At 44.7% G+C, this 20,019-nt stretch overlaps 1 protein-coding gene across 1 annotated transcript in view; it reads left to right on the forward strand.

The window, feature by feature from the left end:
* The window catches only part of TMEM184C (transmembrane protein 184C), a 62,129-nt gene that overhangs the window by 37,414 nt on the left and 4,696 nt on the right, over window positions 1–20,019 (forward strand). Inside the window, exons 7-9 of the mRNA XM_069744042.1 lie at window positions 16,123–16,235; window positions 17,201–17,300; window positions 19,003–19,174. Of these exons, the coding sequence (XP_069600143.1) occupies window positions 16,123–16,235; window positions 17,201–17,300; window positions 19,003–19,174 (385 nt within the window). The remainder of the gene's footprint in view (window positions 1–16,122; window positions 16,236–17,200; window positions 17,301–19,002; window positions 19,175–20,019) is intronic.

Raw genomic sequence — 20,019 nt, forward strand, 5'->3', positions numbered from 1 at the left:
GATTTCTTGACTTCTGTGGAAGTCCGAAACCACTTTAGGAAGGAACCCGGGATCTAATTTAAGGATGATACAGTCATCCAGGACCTTTTAAGTATGGATGTTTAATAGAGAAAGATTGGATCTCACCAATGCATCGTGCTGACGTTATTGCCACCAGGAAGAGAGCTTTAAGGGTTACGGCTCTCAGGTTTGCTTGAGCTAGTGGCTCATATGGTTCTTTACAGAGTTCATTCAAGACCAGGTTTAGATCCCAGGGAGGCACTGTACTGCGAATTGTAGGCCTAAGTCTCTGAATGGCCTTGACGAAACTCACTATCCATGGATGAGAGGCTAGCTGGACGTCATAGAAGGAACTGAGGGCTGAGATCTGTACCTTCAGAGTACTAGGCCTCAGTCCTTTATCAAACCCCAACTGGAGAAAATCTAGAATTTTCGGAATATCCGGACCGTGAGAGACCGATACGGGAACTGGACTCTCTGAGAGCAGAACTTTTTCCATATCTTCCTGTATATTGCAGAAGTTACAGGTTTTCTACTATTTTGAATGGTAGCAATGACTGGCTCTGAGAGACCTTTTGATCTTAGGATCTCTTTTTCAGGATCCATGCTGCTAACTGTAGTAGGCCCGGGTTTTGATGAACTAGGGGCCCTTCAGACAAAAGGTCCGGTACGACTGGTAGATGGATTGGATCTTCCCAGGACATCTTCTTTAGTAGAGAAAACCAGCTCCTTTTGGGCCAGTAAGGGGCTATTAAGATAACTGATGTCTGGCTCTCCTGAATCTTCCTCAGTACTCTCGGTATTAGGGCCAATGGAGGAAAAGCTTAAGCCAATTTCATGTCCCAGTTCTGAGCCAGTGCATCTATTCCTGATGGCCTGTCTCCTGGATTTAGTGAGAAGAATTTTCCTGTTTTTGCGTTCTTCCTTGAGGCGAATAGATCTACTTCCGGGAAGCCCCAACGTTGGGTTATCTGGAGGAAGATTTCTTCGTTTAAGGACCATTCTGTGGGACATAATTTCTGTCGGCTACCTGGTTTTGGGTTCCCTTCAGGTGAACCGCCGTTATCGACCTGACTGTCTGTTCTGCCCAAGAGAATATCGTGTCTGATAGATCTTGTAGGTGATGATGCTTTGGACCTCCTTGGTGCAGAAGGCTACTGTTGTTGAGTTGTCTGAGAAAATACGGATGTGTCGGTCTATTAGCTTTCCCTGGAATGCCATTAAGGCCTCCCAGACTGCCCTGAGTTCTCTGTAATTTGAGGACCTGCTTTGCACGGATACAGGCCAAGTTCCCTGGGAGTAACTCTCTTCTATGTGGGCTCCCCAGCCGCTGTGACTTGCATCTGTATTGATGTTTATACACGGAAATGTTCTCCAAGGCCTTCCTTTTTCGAGATTTCTGGTTATGGTCCACCATGTCAGTGAATTCTTTGTATCTAGTGACAGACGTATCTTGTTGTCCAGGGTCACGTCTCTGCCGTCCCAAAGTGAGAGGATTTCTTTCTGCAGGGGTCTTGAGTGATATTGGCTCCACTGGAAGCTGGAAATGCAAGAGGTCATCAAGCCCAATACCCGCATGGCCTTCCTTATGGATGTTTGTTTTTGCTTTTGAAATTTTTGAATTTCTTTTTTGAATGACTCCTGCTTGTGATGTGGGAGGTACGTATGTTCCTGAACCGAGTCTAGGATTACCCCGAGAAAGGATTTCTTTGTTTTGGGTTTGAGGTTTGACTTTTTGAAGTTTATTAGCCATCCTAGCTCTTCCAGGAGTGAAATAGTTGTTAAGTCCTCTTCCATCTGTTGTGGAGAGTCTGCTATTAGTAGTTTGTCGTCGAGATAGGGGACAGTGAGTATTCCTTTCTCCCTCAAGAACGCCATTACCTCTGCCATGAGTTTGGTGAAAACTCTGGGAGCTGATGAGATGCCGAATGGCAGGCATGTGAACTGATAGTGTAGAATTTGGCCCTGGTCTTTTATAGCGAATCTGAGGTACTGTTGGTGTGAGGCGGAGATGGGAACCTGGTAATAGGCGCTTTTTAGATCTAATGTGCTCATTACTGAACCTTTCTGGATCAGAGGTATTGCAGTTTTGAGGGATTCCATTTTGAATCGTATGTAAGCAACTGACCGATTTAAGGGTTTCAGGTTTATGATAGTACGAAATTCTCCGCTTGTTTTTTTTTTTATGGAGAACAGACTCGAATAATGTCCTCTGAACCTCTGAGCATGGGGTACCGGAATGACGGCTTTTATCTGGATAAGTTCTTGAATATCCTTTAGAAGTTTCTGCTGGACCGATAAAGACTGGGTCTGAGTTAGGCAAAACCTTTTGGGAGGTGTTTGGTTGAACTCTATTTTGTACCCATATTCTATCAAACTTAGGATCCATGGGTTCCGAGTGATGTTTTGCCAACCCTGTAGGAAGTGTTGAAGCCTTCCACCCACTAAGTTGGCGTAATTGTTTATTAGTTCTTGATTTCTGGTCCTGAAAGGCACCCCTGCCTCTACCACCCTTCGGGTAGCTCCATCTTCCGCCCTTCCCTTTTCCTCTATAGTCTTGCCTAGGATGAAATCGAGACCTACGAAAGGACGGTATGTTTTTCGGTTTCTCTTCCGGGAAACCCTTTTTCTTGTCCGCTGCTTTTTCAAGCAATTCGTCCAATACTGGACCGAAGACTTGAAGGCCAGAGAAGGGTATTGAACACAGCTTATTTTTTGATTGTGTGTCGCCAGACCATGATCTGAGCCATAGAGCTCTTCTTGCCGCATTAGACAGGGCATTGTTTCTTGCAGCAAACCGCACTGACTCTGCCGAAGCATCGGCCATGAAGTCTGTTGCTATCTTCAAGAGTGGTAGAGATTTTAGGATCTCGTCTCTAGGAGTTTTATTGTTAATTTGGGTCTCTAGTTTATCTACCCACAGAGACATTGACCTGGCAACAGAAGTGGCTGCAATATTGGTTTTCATGACAGCGACTGAAGCTTCCCAGGCCTTTTTGAGAAGATCTTCAGATCTTTTGTCCATCGGATCTTTAAGGCCTGAGGAGTCTTCAAAAGGGATGGCGGTCTTTTTCGAGACCTTAGCTACCGGTATATCCACTTTAGGAACGGATTCCCAGATTTTGGTCTCCTCTGGGTCAAAGGGCAGACAATATTTGAAATCCCTTGGTACTATCAATTTTTTCCCCACATCGCTCCATTCATAGTAACATAGTTAGTAAGGCCGAAAAAAGACATTTGTCCATCCAGTTCAGCCTATATTCCATCATAATAAATCCCCAGATCTACGTCCTTCTACAGAACCTAATTGTATGATACAATATTGTTCTGCTCCAGGAAGACATCCAGGCCTCTCTTGAACCCCTCGACTGAGTTCGCCATCACCACCTCCTCAGGCAAGCAATTCCAGATTCTCACTGCCCTAACAGTAAAGAATCCTCTTCTATGTTGGTGGAAAAACCTTCTCTCCTCCAGACGCAAAGAATGCCCCCTTGTGCCCGTCACCTTCCTTGGTATAAACAGATCCTCAGCGAGATATTTGTATTGTCCCCTTATACTTATACATGGTTATTAGATCGCCCCTCAGTCGTCTTTTTTCTAGACTAAATAATCCTAATTTCGCTAATCTATCTGGGTATTGTAGTTCTCCCATCCCCTTTATTAATTTTGTTGCCCTCCTTTGTACTCTCTCTAGTTCCATTATATCCTTCCTGAGCACCGGTGCCCAAAACTGGACACAGTACTCCATGTGCGGTCTAACTAGGGATTTGTACAGAGGCAGTATAATGCTCTCATCATGTGTATCCAGACCTCTTTTAATGCACCCCATGATCCTGTTTGCCTTGGCAGCTGCTGCCTGGCACTGGCTGCTCCAGGTAAGTTTATCATTAACTAGGATCCCCAAGTCCTTCTCCCTGTCAGATTTACCCAGTGGTTTCCCGTTCAGTGTGTAATGGTGATATTGATTCCCTCTTCCCATGTGTATAACCTTACATTTATCATTGTTAAACCTCATCTGCCACCTTTCAGCCCAAGTTTCCAACTTATCCAGATCCATCTGTAGCAGAATACTATCTTCTCTTGTATTAACTGCTTTACATAGTTTTGTATCATCTGCAAATATCGATATTTTACTGTGTAAACCTTCTACCAGATCATTAATGAATATGTTGAAGAGAACAGGTCCCAATACTGACCCCTGCGGTACCCCACTGGTCACAGCGACCCAGTTAGAGACTATACCATTTATAACCACCCTCTGCTTTCTATCACTAAGCCAGTTACTAACCCATTTACACACAATTTCCCCCAGACCAAGCATTCTCATTTTGTGTACCAACCTCTTGTGCGGCACGGTATCAAACGCTTTGGAAAAATCGAGATATACCACGTCCAATGACTCACCGTGGTCCAGCCTATAGCTTACCTCTTCATAAAAACTGATTAGATTGGTTTGACAGGAGCGATTTCTCATAAACCCATGCTGATATGGAGTTACACAGTTATTCTCATTGAGATAATCCAGAATAACATCCCTCAGAAACCCTTCAAATATTTTACCAACAATAGAGGTTAGACTTACTGGCCTATAATTTCCAGGTTCACTTTTAGAGCCCTTTTTGAATATTGGCACCACATTTGCTATGCGCCAATCCTGCGGAACAGACCCTGTCGCTATAGAGTCCCTAAAAATAAGAAATAATGGTTTATCTATTACATTACTTAGTTCTCTTAGTACTCGTGGGTGTATGCCATCCGGACCCGGAGATTTATCTATTTTAATCTTATTTAGCTGGTTTCGCACCTCTTCTTGGGTTAGATTGGTGACCCTTAATATAGGGTTTTCATTGTTTCTTGGGATTTCACCTAGCATTTCATTTTCCACCGTGAATACCGTGGAGAAGAAGGTGTTTAATATGTTAGCTTTTTCCTCGTCATCTACAACCATTCTTTCCTCACTATTTTTTAAGGGGCCTACATTTTCAGTTTTTATTCTTTTACTATTGATATAGTTGAAGAACAGTTTGGGATTAGTTTTACTCTCCTTAGCAATGTGCTTCTCTGTTTCCTTTTTGGCAGCTTTAATTAGTTTTTTAGATAAAGTATTTTTCTCCCTATAGTTTTTTAGAGCTTCAATGGTGCCATCCTGCTTTAGTAGTGCAAATGCTTTCTTTTTACTGTTAATTGCCTGTCTTACTTCTTTGTTTAGCCACATTGGGTTTTTCCTATTTCTAGTCCTTTTATTCCCACAAGGTATAAACCGCTTACACTGCCTATTTAGGATGTTCTTAAACATTTCCCATTTATTATCTGTATTATTAGTTCTGAGGATATTGTCCCAGTCTACCAGATTAAGGGCATCTCTAAGCTGGTCAAACTTTGCCTTCCTAAAGTTCAGTGTTTTTGTGACTCCCTGACAAGTCCCCCTAGTGAAAGACAGGTGAAACTGTACAATATTGTGGTCGCTATTTCCTAGATGCCCGACCACCTGCAGATTTGTTATTCTGTCAGGTCTATTAGATAGTATTAGGTCTAAAAGTGCTGCTCCTCTGGTTGGATTCTGCACCAATTGTGAAAGATAATTTTTCTTGGTTATTAGCAGAAACCTGTTGCCTTTATGGGTTTCACAGGTTTCTGTTTCCCAGTTAATATCCGGGTAGTTAAAGTCCCCCATAACCAGGACCTCATTATGGGTTGCAGCTTCATCTATCTGCTTTAGAAGTAGACTTTCCATGGTTTCTGTTATATTTGGGGGTTTGTAACAGACCCCAATGAGAATTTTGTTACCATTTTTCCCTCCATGAATTTCGACCCATATGGACTCGACATCCTCATTTCCTTCGCTAATATCCTCCCTTAAAGTGGACTTTAGACAAGACTTTACATAGAGACAAACCCCTCCTCCTCTCCGATTTTTACGATCCTTTCTAAACAGACTGTAACCCTGTAAGTTAACTGCCCAGTCATAGCTTTCATCTAACCATGTCTCAGTTATTCCCACTATGTCAAAGTTACCTGTAGATATTTCTGCTTCTAGTTCTTCCATCTTGTTTGTCAGGCTTCTGGCGTTTGCAAGCATGCAGTTTAGAGGATTTTGTTTTGTTCCAATCTCCTCGCTGTGGATTGTTTTAGAAATGTTCTTACCTCCCTTCTGAGTATGTTTTCCTGGATCTTCTTTGTTCAAGTCTAATGTTTTTCTTCCCGTCCCCTCTTCTTCTAGTTTAACGCCCTCCTGATGAGTGTAGCGAGTCTTCTGGCGAATGTGTGTTTCCCAGGTTTGTTGAGGTGTAGTCCGTCTCTGGCGAGGAGTCCATCGTACAAGTAATTCACACCGTGGTCCAGGAATCCGAATCCTTGTTGTCTGCACCATCGTCTTAGCCAGTTGTTTGCATCAAGGATCCTGTTCCATCTCCTGGTGCCATGCCCGTCTACTGGAAGGATAGAAGAAAAAACTACCTGTGCATCCAGTTCCTTTACTTTCTTCCCCAACTCTTCAAAGTCTTTGCAGATTGTCGGTAGGTCCTTCCTTGCCGTGTCATTGGTGCCAACATGTATCAGAAGAAATGGGTGGACGTCCTTGGAGTTGAAGAGCTTTGGTATCCTATCGGTCACATCCTTGATCATCGCACCTGGAAGGCAGCATACTTCTCTTGCAGTTATGTCCGGTCTGCAGATGGCTGCTTCTGTGCCTCTCAGTAGTGAGTCTCCCACCACCACCACTCTTCGTTGCTTCTTGGCTGTACTTTTTGCTGTCACTTGTTGCTGTGTGCCCTTTTCTTTTTTGCTTGCTGGTATTGCTTCATCCTTAGGTGTGCCATCTTCATCCTCTACAAAGATTTGATATCGGTTCTTCAGTTGTGTGGTTGGTGATTTCTCCATGGTCTTCTTGCTTCTTTTGGTCACATGCTTCCACTCATCTGCTTTTGGAGGTTCTCTGACACTTTTTTCACCTTCTGTGACCAGTAGAGATGCTTCTGTTCTGTCTAGAAAGTCTTCATTCTCTTTGATGAGTTTCAAGGTTGCTATTCTTTCTTCCAGACCCCGCACCTTTTCTTCTAAAAGGGCCACTAGTCTACACTTCTGACAGGTGAAATTTAATTCTTCTTCTGGTCGATCTGTGAACATGTAGCACATGCTGCAGCTCACCATGTAGGTTGTCACATCTGCCATGTTGCTCCTAGATCCTGCTGACTTGCTGTGTGTTTTCCTTCTTGTGTAATCTACTCAGCCAAGCTCTCTTGCAATAATGTCCTACAGGCAAAAATTCGGTTTTGTGATTCTTTCCAAGCAGCTGGTCCCGGCTGTACCCAACGATCTTCTAGCTTAGGGAGACTCTTCGCTTTCCCAGAAGGCACCTGGAATATGCAAATTAGCCTCCTCAAGCTTGAATCCCTGGTTTTCTTCCAAGATCATTTCCTGAATATGGCGATTTACGGGAAACACTCTGCTCCTACGAGCTCTGAGCCCCCCAAACATTTCGTCTTGGACTGTAAGGGGTTCTGTGGCTTCCTCTACCTTCATGGTATCTCTGACAGCCTGTAGTAGTGTCTCTGTGTGTTCAGAGGCAAATAGATACCTCTTCTTTTCCTCTGAGAGGATATTTGAAGAGGATTCTCCCTCCATGGAATCGGATACGAAGTAAGCTGAAAGCTTCCCTTCTTCTGAACTAAGATCCTGTTCCCACCTGGGTCTCTTAGGACGGGGAGGGTCGACTGGCAACAGCGCTGATACTGTGGACTGTACTTCCTCTCTGATCATAGTTTTAATATTATCTAGAAGGGAAGCCTGTTCTCCTTCCAGCAGTCCTGCCATGCATTTATCACATACTTTCTTTCTATGCCCCTCTGGTAGCCTATTGGAGCACAGATGGCATTTACTTGTCCTGCGCTTTTGGCCTGACGCTGGGCGCTTGGATGCCTCCTTATCCTGCAATAGATACAGAGAGGCCCTATAGCTTTGTGTTGCGATGTGATATAGACCCCCTATGTATAACTTACATGAACAGGGGCGAGCTCTGAGGACAGGATCTCTGGACGATCTACACCTTCCATCTCTCTAGGATCAGTGTGTAGTCAGATGTTCGCGATTAAATAGGTATCTCACCTGTCTTCAGAACATCTGATTCGTCCTCCTTCCGAGCTCCGCTACCGGTGATCTCTGCAGACTGATGGGCCGCTGTTCGGCTGTATGATACAGCCCGACCCCAATTTCCGGCGTCCCGAGGTCTCCAGCTGCTCAGGAATGTCACCGGTGATTGCAGCGCCGAAGCGGCACGCCCAGAGACACGACGCGCCCCGATGACGCGGCACGCTCCCGAGCACCGACCAGGACGCTCTCCGCAGGCCCAACCCGGCGCGCTCCTTGCGTGGGTTGGGAGGATCACCGCTAGTATGCGGGTGCAGCGAGAAGGTGCAGAGCCCTCTGAAGGGGGATGCACCAGAATAGGGAGCATAGCTCGACCGGCGCTGAGGGACCTCCAGCGGTATCAGCGCCAACATGCGGAGTCCTGCTCCGCTTGCCCAGAGCCCTCGGGATGAGGGATGAGGCCGCTCCGGGAGCCCTTCTCAACCGGATATCTGGAATCTTCAGCACGGTAAGCCGTGCCACACTCCTCTGCGTCTGTCCCTGATAGGGACAGGAAAAACACTGAGGGGTGGAGGTGGGGAGGGGCTATTTAACCTCTTCTGTGTTTCCTGTCCCTATCAAGGATAAGAAGGACAACCTCCTGGTGGTGCTGTCAGGAGGGACGTCCTGGAAAAAGAAATTTCCCAGTCCACCGACCACTTCTTATAGGCGTCCCTTCACAGGAAAGAGGTTCTTTCGCAGAAGACCGGCTAGGGACCAGAGCAGATGGGACGATAAAAAGAAAAAAGGTACTGGATTTATGTTTGGAGGTGGGGGATGTCAGGAACCATCCCGTGAGATCAAAAAACCACCCCAATGACTAGTCGCCCCGGTGGGAGGTAGACTATCTGCCTTCTACCCGGCCTGGTCCAAAATTTCCAGTAGCAAGTGGATTTTGGGGATCGTAGCTACGGGTCTGCGGCTAGAGTTCTCTATCCCTCATAATTTTTTCAGAGTTACCCCACTCAGGTCCTCTCTCGCAGAACAGGTGGCCCTGGAAACGGAAGTTCATGACCTGCTCAATAAGAACGTCCTATCAGAGGTTCCGGAAGGAGAAAGGGGTAGAGGGTTCTACTCTCCTCTATTCCTGATACGTAAACCAGACAGCTCCTTCAGAACTATTATCAACCTTAGGGCTCTTAACAATTTTCTGACCGTACAATCGTTTAAAATGGAGACTGTTAACACCGCAATAAAGCTACTGTTTAAAAACTGCTTTATGTTAGTATTTGACTTAAAGGACGCCTATTACCATATCCCCATTTATGCAGGACACCAACGATTCCGAAGGGTGGCGGTCCGGTTGGATGGGGTGGTCAGACATTTCCAGTATAGGGCCCACCCTTTTGGTATATCGGTCGCCCCTCGGGTATTTACTAAGGTAATGGCTGAAGTTATGGCCCACCTACATGAGTCTGACATTCTGGTAATCCCCTACCTTGACGATGTCCTATCGTGGGTAAAACGGTGGATCACTGTTTAGAACAATTACATAAAGTAATGTCTGCCCTGGAGTGTCTGCGGTGGTTGCTAAATGTTAAAAAATCACGGTTACAGCCCATGACGGTGCAGCGATTTTTAGGCCTGACCTTGGATTCCCAGGTTCAAGAATGCCGTTTACCTCACGAAAAAATTGATCGCCTGCACCTTCAGGTGCTGAATGCCTCTAAAAACCCCACCATGTCCCTTAGGAAAGTGATGTCTCTGTTGTGCTGTCTCTCGTCCTGCATTCCAGCGGTCCGATGGACCCAGTATCATACAAGAATACTTCAGGGCGAGGTGCTGTCACAGCAAAAAATGTTGGGGGGTCATCTAGAGAGCCAGCTGACTTTGTCCTAAGACACTATTGTATCCCTCGAATGGTGGCTAGACCGAGAGAACCTATCCACATGGGTCCCCTGGGAATATAAGGTAACTCGTATAGTCACCTCAGATGCCAGCCCTTCTGGTTGGGGGGCTCACATGGGTGAAATATTGATCCAGGGGCTTTGGGATCAGCGTCAGACGGAAATGTCCTCCAACCTGAAGGAATTAACGGCAGTGGAACAGGCAGTTAAAACACTCCTATCTACAGGGACACCACGTGCGGATATTCTCCGACAATCGGGTCACTGTGGCATATATAAATCACCAAGGCGGAACCCGTTCCAAATCCCTAATGAACGTAGCAGATCGTCTGTTCCAGCTAGCAGAGGAACATCTTCTCTCATTGACAGCTCTTCACATAAGAGGAGCAGAAAATACTATGGCGGATTACTTAAGCCGCAACACATTGAGGCAGGGAGAATGGTCCCTAAACGGCTCCATCTTCAACCTCATTGTGGAGAGGTGGGGTCGACCGGAGGTAGATCTTTTTGCCACAAGGGAAAACAGAAAAGTGACACAATTCTGCTCTCTGAACCCCAGAGAAAATCCTCTGTCAGTAGACGCCCTTCTCATAGACTGGAACTTCAGGCTAACTTGCGCCTTTCCTCCCCTGTCTCTGCTTCCTCTGGTGGTGAGGAAAATCAGGAAGGACAAGGCCACAGTTATAGTAATTGCCCCCTTCTGGCCCAGAAGGACGTGGTTTCCATGCCTCAGGACTATGTCAATATCAGACCCATGGGTCTTACCAGATGACCCGGATCTCCTATCCCAGGGCCCAGTCTACCATCCTCGGGCGGTTGGCCTTCATCTGACTGCGTGGATTTTGAGCTGGCGCTGTTAAGAGATAGAGGTTTCTCTCTGGACCTCATTAACACTCTGCAGAAGAGCAGAAAAATAATCCCCACAAAAATTTGTCAGGATTTGGAAGAGATTTCTTCAAAACTCAGGGGTAGTAGCTGGTCAGTCAACACCAATAGACCAGATTTTGGAATTCTTGCAAAAGGGGTTGGATATGGGGTTATCCCCAAACACTCTTAAAGTACAGGTGTCAGCCTTAGGGGCCCTCTTTGGCTGCAACATTGCCGAAAATTACTGGGTCAGCAGATTCATCAAGGCAACAAAACGGTCTAGGCCAATGGTGAAGAATAGGGTCATGTCGTGGGACCTAAACCTAGTCCTCTCAGCCATGACAGAGGCCCCATTTGAGCCAATTTCTTCAGCCTCTATTAAAAATATGTCTGTTAAAGTAGCTTTCCTGGTGGCCCTAACGTCAGCTCGTAGGATAGGCAACATCCAGGCGTTATCCAGGGTTCCCCCTTACATGCAACTTAGGGATGTTAGAGTGATACTGTCCCCTGATCCAGCATATCTTCCTAAGGTAGTGTCCAAATTCCATAGAAACAGGAGATAGTTCTTCCATCTTTTCTCCCTAATCCTACTAATGATAAAGAAGGGAAACTACACACTTTAGATGTAAAAAGATGTATCCTGGAGTATCTAGCAGTAACTGATCCTTGGAAAATAGATATCGCCCTATTCATGTCCTATCGGGGTAGCAGGAAAGATCATAGAGCATCAAAATCTACATTAGCTAGATGGATCAGGGAGGCTATTTCGCTGGCATACATCTCAAAAGGCAAACCGGCGCCTGGAGGTCTAAAAGCGCATTCCACTAGAGCTATGGCGGCCTCGTGGGCGGAAAGGTTGGAAGTGTCAATCGACCAAATTTATAAGGCTGCTTTGTAAGGCTGCTACTTGGTCTTCTCCAAACACTTTCTATAACCACTATAGATTAAACCTGGGTGCCTCCTCTGACCTCTCTTTCAGTTTAAGGGTGCTGCAAGCCGTAGTCCCTCCCTAAACAGTTACTCTCTGTGATTCTTTCTGTGGTGCTGTCATGGACGACCGATAAAGTCTTAGTTACTCACCGGTTAACGGTGTTTTTCGGAGTCCATGACAGCACCCGTACATACCCTCCCGTCTTCTTAAGTTTTGGGTGTACACCTCTTCCTTTGTTTATATAATTCACGGGTAGTGAATAGTTAGTAGTTGTATAGTTCTTTATTAAGTATGCTATTAACCTTGGTGGTCCTCTTGTGCTCTGTAAACCAACTGATGCGTGGGAAAGGTGCTGCCCTTATGTATCTGTAGGTTTCCTGTTCCTGAAGGGCGGATCCCCTCTCTCTGTGGTGCTGTCATGGACTCCGAAAACACAGTTAACCGGTGAGTAACTAAGACTTTCAGGACCTGACCATTGTTTTGTTTTTAAGCTTTCGTTTTTTCCTCCCCTTTTCCAAAAGCCTTAACTTTGTTTTGTTTTTTAATTTTTCCATCAGCATGGCCACATGAGGGCTTGTTTGTTGCAGGACATGTAGTTTTGGATGACAACATTCAGTTTACCATATAATGTACTGATAGAGGTTGTCCATTACTTTTACATTGATGGCCTCTCCTTAGGTCATCCATGCCTGATCGACAGGGGTCTGACACGCTGCACCCCCGCCAATCAGCTGTTATCAGTGTCTGCAGCTGCCAGTCAGAAGCCCTTACTTGTTGAGCTGACCGTCCACTTGTAGTGGCTGACGCAGGGTACTACAAATCTGCCTCCTACTGATTTGAATAGGAGGCGGATGTGTAATAGCCTGCATCAGCCACTACAAGTAGACGGTCCGCTCCACAAGTAAGTACTTTCGGCCAGCAGCCGCAGACCCTGAAACCTGATTGGTGGGGGCACCAGGTGTCAGACCCTGGCCGATCAGACATCGGTGGCCTACTCTCAGGATGGGTCATCAATGTAAGAGTAGTTGGCAACCTTTTGAAAAACAGCAAAAAGTCCAAGTGGGGTGAAATATTGAGAGGAAGCAAAACAATTCTCTTCCCTTCCTTTCTCTGTACCCTTCACAGGTGTGCCCTGTCAGGTTTAATAAGTGTGATTTCTTGCCTTATAAATGGGGTTGGGACCATCAGTTGTGTTGTGCAGAAGTCTGGTGGATACACAGCTGATAGTCCTACTGAATAGACTGTTATAATTTGTATTATGGCAAGAAAAAAGCAGCTAAGTAAAGGAAAACGAGTGGCCATCATTACTTTAAGAAATGAAGGTCAGTCAGTCTTAAAAATTGGGCAGACTTTGAAAGTGTCCCTAAGTGCATTGGCAAAAACCATCAAGCGCTACAAAGAAACTGGCTCACATGAGGACCGCCCCAGGAAAGGAAGACCAAGAGTCACCTCTGCTTCTGAGGATAAGTTTATCCGAGTCACCAGCCTCTGAAATCGCAGGTTAAGAGTAGCTCAGATTAGCTACCAGGTCAATGCCACACAGAGTTCTAGCAGCAGACACATCTCTACAACAACTGTTAAGAGGAGACTTTGAGCAGCAGGATTTCATGGTAAAATAGCTGCTAGGAAACCACTGCTAAGGACAGGCAACAAGCAGAAGAGACTTGTTTGGGCTAAAGAACACACGGAATGGACATTAGACCAGTGGAAATCTGTGCTTTGGTCTGATGAGTCCAAATTTGAGATCTTTGGTTCCAACAAGTGATGAGCGAATATGCTCGTTACTCGAGATTTCCCGAGTATGCTCGGGTGTCTTCCGAGTATTTTTTAGTGCTCGGAGATTGTTTTCATCGGCTCAGCTGAATGATTTACAGCTTTTAGCCAGCATAAGTACATGTGGGGGTTGCCTGGTTGTAATCAAGCTGGCTAGTAGCTGTAAATCATTCAGCTAAGGCGATGAAAACTAAATCTCCGAGCACTAAAAAATACTCGGAGGACACCCAAGCGTGCTCAGGAAATCTCGAGTAACGAGTATATTCGCTCATCACTAGTTCCAACCACCGTGTCTTTGTGCAACGCAGAAAAGGTGAACGGATGGACTCTACATGCCTGGTTCCCACCGTGAAGCATAGAGGAGGAGGTGTGATGGTGTGGGGGTGATTTGCTGGTGACACTGTTGGGGATTTATTCAAAATTGAATGCATACTGAACCAGCATGGCTACCACAGCATCTTGCAGCGGCATGCTGTTCCTGCCGGTTTGCGTTTAGTTGGACCATCATTTATTTTTCAACAGGGCAATGACCCCAAAAAGAACCCTCCAGGCTGTGTAAGGGCTATTTGACCAAGAAGGAGAGTGATGGGGTTCTATGCCAGATGACCTGGCCTCCACAGTCACAAGACCTGAACCCAATCGAAATGGTGTGGGGTGAGCTGGATCGCAGAGTGAAGGCAAAAGGGCCAACAAGTCCTAAGCATCTCTGGGAACTCCTTCAAGATTGTTGGAAGACCATTCCTGGTGACTACCTCTTGAAGCTCATCAAGAGAATGCCAAGAGTGTGCAAAGCAGTCATCAAAGCAAAAGGTGGCTACTTTGAAGAACCTAGAATATAAGGCAGGGGTGGGCAATTAATTTTGCCATGGGGCCGCATGAGAAATTTCGATGGTTTTAGAGGGCCGGACTAATATTTGTCACTTGTGCCCCCATAGTGACAAATCAGGACAGTATGGGGGCACAAGTGACAAATCAGGACAGTATGGGGCCCATACTGTCCTGATTTGTCACTTGTGTCCCCATACTGTCCTGATTTGTCTCTTGTACCCCCATAGTGACAAATCAGGACAGTATGGATGGGGGCACAAGTGACAAATCAGGACAGTATGGGGCCCATACTGTCCTGATTTGTCAATTATGCCCCCATCATACTGTCCTGACTCCTGATAATTGTGCCCCACACAGCCCATGGTCCGGTTTGTGCTGCCCCCATCCGCATCCCCCCCAGGGCTGGCCGCTGCTCCCTCCCCCTATCATGCATACAGGCAGGCAGGCAGCTCCATTACCTGGTCCCCGCAGCCGCGGTATGGAGCACCGGCACCGACCGACCCCACAAGTTGCAGTACACAGCCGCACAAAACACCGGCGCAGCAGCCTGTGTCACACTCAGTGACGTCACCCGCTGCTGGCGCTTCCCTGATGCGGAAGTGCCAGTGGCGGTCAGCGCCTCTCACTGTTTCAATGCAGGGCGCGCAGGCGCTGGAGTGGCTGAAGGGAAGGGGAACCTGGCGTAGCGACGCGCAGCAGCCTCACTGTCTCTGGCGGCTGTGCCAGTGCCGCGGGCCGTTTAAAATCGTCAGGCGGGCCGGATGCGGCCCGCGGGCCGCATCTTGCCCAGGTCTGATATAAGGCATATTTTCAGTTGTTTCACACTTTTTTGTTAAGTATATAATTCCACATGTGTTAATTCATAGTTTTGATGCCTTCGTGAATGTACAATTTTTTTTTTTTTTTTGCATAATAATTCTGTACATGGATATTCTCCTAAGACACAAAACCGCACTTTTACTTTCTTTAAATATCCAGGTTTATTAACTGATGGCACTATAGATGTGCACTATATGGACTGATAGCACTATAGATGTTCAATAAGAAAATTAATTATCAAAAATTGTCTAATTGTGCACACAGTGTATCTGCGTCATGTGGTTACAATTGATTGGGTCTCCCAAAAATCTGTCTCATCTGATGAAAAATCTGGGAAATATGCCCAATGCTACTGTAGTAACAATTCTAAGTGTGTGGGAAGGGGAAGTAGGCTTCTAGGGGTCTGTATACAGGGAAAGCTATCAATCACTTGGGGAACTAGGACCTGTAGGCCTTTTCCGTAAGCCTTGACAGCTTTTATAAAGATTTATACTCCCACGGTACTGAATGAAATCACAGAAAACTATGCATTTCCAAGCTCATTCAGTTTTGCACCCTTTGATCTTCTGTAAGTTTTCATTAAAATATATTTCAAAATTCAATAATTTTACTATGTTTGTATACTGACCTAGATAAATATATTCTCATCTTTCTCGTTCTCCATGTTGGTTTCCAAATTGACTGTAAAAAATGTTGTCTAGTGTTTGAAAAAGTTGTCTAGAAAAATAAATTAGGTTGACAACCCTGAGCGAGTAAATTTTAGGTTTTGAGTAGATTGGTCTTTACAGGAGAACTTCCAAAGGAGTAATTAGGGTTCACTCGCTTATATCTTCAGTGTTGTTTATAGACCAAAATTGTTCATGGCTTATTAACAATTCAACCCTGTACTGAATTCTCCATAATTTTCTTTAAAGGCGTTTTTTTATTTTCTAGTTTGCTATGTACTGTCTTGTCCTGTTCTACAAAGTGCTGAAGGAAGAATTGAATCCTATTCAACCAGTTGGCAAATTTCTGTGTGTGAAGATGGTGGTCTTTGTTTCTTTCTGGTATGTGTGACTCTGGTTATTGAGCCCCTCTGTGCAGTAGCTTCAGTGTGTTACTAAATCTAGTAAAACAGGGTAGGCAATACACCAGTTTAAAACGGGGGCATAGTGTGCTGTACTTCACTGTTAATGCATCCCTATAATGTTGCATGTATAGACAAAATACCTATTGCCCTCCTTTGGAATGATGGTAACCCCCTTTTTTCTTTCCTGTATAGTCACTACAGTTTCATGTAGAGTGTTTTCAAAAACTTGAGACTCCCTCCCTCACTCTGGTGTCCAGGTCTTGCCAAAAATAACAGAAATTAGTAGTAAATGGAAAGTTGTCTCCTTGCAGCGCATAAGGGTGCTCAGGACATGGGGAGCTTTTGCGAAAAAGATGCCGTGTGCACATTACCTTAATCTTCAAAATTAACCATGTGCTCGCTTCAAAACATAATCTCCCTAGATTTAAAGCTTATTTGTCCTAAAAACCTGAAGAAGTAATGTCTTGCTTTGGTACATATACCAATCAAGTCTGCTAGACACTGGTGCAATTTTCACATACTATAATTTGCCATCCACTTTTTAATTAAGTAAGCAGTTCCTCTGTTGGCATTCTGCCAGCACAATAGGTGCTAAAACTTCCTTCCCCTGCATTAAAAGAGATCAAGCTAAGTGAAAGTACGGTGCCTACATAATCTTACGTCCTGAGCCTGATATAAATAAAGATTGGACTTGCTCTTGATATTACAAAACAGACAACATTTTTTAGAAAACCCACCAAAGAATATATTAGACATTGGCAACATTATACACAAATTTAACATCAAATTCAAGTTAATGAGTGTGTACAAGGCATCTGCAGCTCTTCCATGAGTGGGGGAATGTGTGATTCTGTATAGATTTATTCATTCTGGGTTTAGTGGTTTAGGTGGCATCGGACTTGGTGCCGATCTATGGTAAATCAAGTCTTGATCTTTCTCCAGGCAAGCTGTATTAATTGCACTCATGGTGAAGGTTGGAATCATTTCTGATAAACATACTTGGGAATGGAAAAACGTAAAAGATGTCGCCACTGGCCTTCAGGTAGAGCAATATTTTAGTAATATCTGCCTGTATTTGTGCATTTAACATGAAAATTATTTAGTAGAAATATATCCAGCGTGTTTCTAATTTTTCCTTTCCTGTTTGTTCTTATCTCTACTATTAAGCTACACTCACACTCTGTTGCAACAGCCATAGATTTGTAGATTTTTAACTTTTACCTTTTATGTTAGTTCACCTAGGGGACTTGAATCTGCTGTTTTTTTTTTACCTGATCTGATAGCCGCATAATGTAGGTAAAGTGATGCATTCCAGCAATGTATCACATAGTTTACTTGGTGCTGTAGTTATGATACAATTAGATTTTTTGATGCTGCATGTAGCAGAGCTCAGAAAGCTGACCCTGACCACACCTCTGATTAGTAGCTTTCTGTGTATATTGACAGTAAGCTTCTAATCAGTGCTGGGGATGGGTTGGACCAGGATGTATGGGAGCTGCAATCCTGTAGTGTTAACCTCCTGCTGATAAAATACTCATTGTATTGAAGCAAGAGTACACAGCCTAATAAGTGACACATTGTTGAAATCAGTCTCAGCCCCTTCTTCATGCTGCCCTCAGATCAAATAGCAAAACCCTGATGGCAGATTCCTTTTAATAGAAGTGCTAAGCGGCAACAACGGAGATCATTAGAAGGCCTCCTTGTGCCACGGTAACCCATCAGAACCCTGCAAGTGTGCAGATTGGTGCCAAAACCATTTCATCAAAAGATTGCACCACTTAAATACTGCAGTCAGTGACATATAAGTGATTAAATAGCAGCGATCAGGAGTCAGCCGTATACGTATGCCTTTCTAAAGTGAGAATGTTATCAAATAAGGAAATAGAAATTATACATTACACCTGCAAATGTCACTTCGGAGACCAGTGATTGGCTGCAGCCATCTCTTCACTGATGGATGAGAATACTGCACCCTTCAAACAGTAAAAACTAAAGGAAACACCATATAATACTGTATTTTAGTGAGACTTTTAAAACTATGTTAATTACATTGTAAAAATGTACATTTATTTAAAGGGAACATGTCATGTCCCAAAACACTTTTAACTTACAGATATGGTTTTAATCTGCAGGTTAATAGCATTCCCAAAGTACCAGCTGCCAGGAGAAAATTAACTTTATTCCTCTCAGTAGCCTCCGGCTTTCAGTCATAGAGGTGTGGTTTCACTCACCAGACAGTACATAGTGAGTGGCAGCTTTAATCTTGCCCCGACACTGACTGACAGCCGGCTCTTCACTGATGCACTGCTGAGCCGGCTGTCAGTCAGTGCCGGGGATGTAGTTACAGCCACCCCTCAATATGTATTAAGCAGTGACTGAAGCTTCGCCAGCCATGCCTCCATGACTGAAAACTGGGGGCTACTAGAAGGAGTAAAGTTAATTTCCTCCTGCTAGTCAGGCCTTCAATGTGTAGCTGTCAGTCACTTTTGACTGCAAGTTAACCTGCAAGTTAATAGTGTTTTGGGGCATAACAGGTTCCTTTTAATCAATGTTTTTTTTTTTATACTTTACAGTAATGTCGCTAAAAGTAAAAATCTTCTTTCAATAAAAATGGTGTGTTAAACAAACCACGATCTGTCAGAACTGACCATTATTGTGTTGATCATAAGGACACATCTGTGGAGTCTTGTTGTGTTTGGTAAAATCTAATATCATATTTCCAAAATATTTTTTTCTTGAATCAGGATTTTGTGATTTGTGTTGAAATGTTCCTGGCAGCCATCGCTCACCACTTCAGCTTTTCCTACAAACCTTATGTACAGGAAGCTGAAGAAGGCTCGTGTTTTGACTCTTTTCTTGCTATGTGGGATGTGTCGGATATCCGAGCAGATATTTCTGAGCAAGTGCGCAATGTTGGTAAGTACAAAATATCAAGGATAACCCACTGCGCTAGCAGCAGCCTGTTCAGCACATACGCTAATGGGCGGCTACTAGCGCAAGTGCCGGCGTTCAACGGCGCTAGCGCAGATAGAGCAGCTGCTAGCTCTATCTGCGCTAGCAGTGACGGACCCGGAAACGCTGCAGCCCGTGTCTCCGGGTCCGTAACTCAATGACGGCACATCCTTTGTGCACGTCCATTGTGGGCGTGCGCTAGCGATGCATCCGACGTTGCAGTCAATGGCGGCCGTTACGGACTACGTTACACCACGTTTATGCCGCGGTGTAACGTAGTCCGTCTTAACGGACTGCCTTGACGCAATGTGAACCTGGCCTTATGCAGCAATTTAGATGGGTCTGTAGGTATTCTCTTGTGTGCTCTTCATGATTTGGTTACTTTCTTCCTTTTTTTTTTTTTTTTTTTTCTTCCGTACTGTAAAACCTCTGAGATGACGACCCAAAACTGGATTCAAAAGTAGTTTTATCGGGGTGTCTTCCAAAAGACTGCTGGTATACATACATAATATATGGTAAAATTGAACATCTCTGTGCTCTGAGAAAGTCACTGATTAACGCCAACAAAATCAGACCTGTACGATTGACATTTCTCCCGCCTATTAGTCTGCCTGCTGTCCATACACATTTGACCATCAGCCAATTCAATATTTGCGGGTTCAATCAACTTAAGATCCCAGACCCGAACATCCACGGGTTCGCCCATCACTAGTGACTAGCAATTTTCATATTTGACTCAGTTGGTGAAAATCAGTTAATAAGAGTAATTTTTGAACACCTATGTAGTTGTCCGGCATTCTACTGTGTTA

This window comes from Ranitomeya imitator, chromosome 1, assembly GCF_032444005.1.
Source record: "Ranitomeya imitator isolate aRanImi1 chromosome 1, aRanImi1.pri, whole genome shotgun sequence".
In the NCBI taxonomy this organism is placed as follows: domain Eukaryota; kingdom Metazoa; phylum Chordata; class Amphibia; order Anura; family Dendrobatidae; genus Ranitomeya; species Ranitomeya imitator.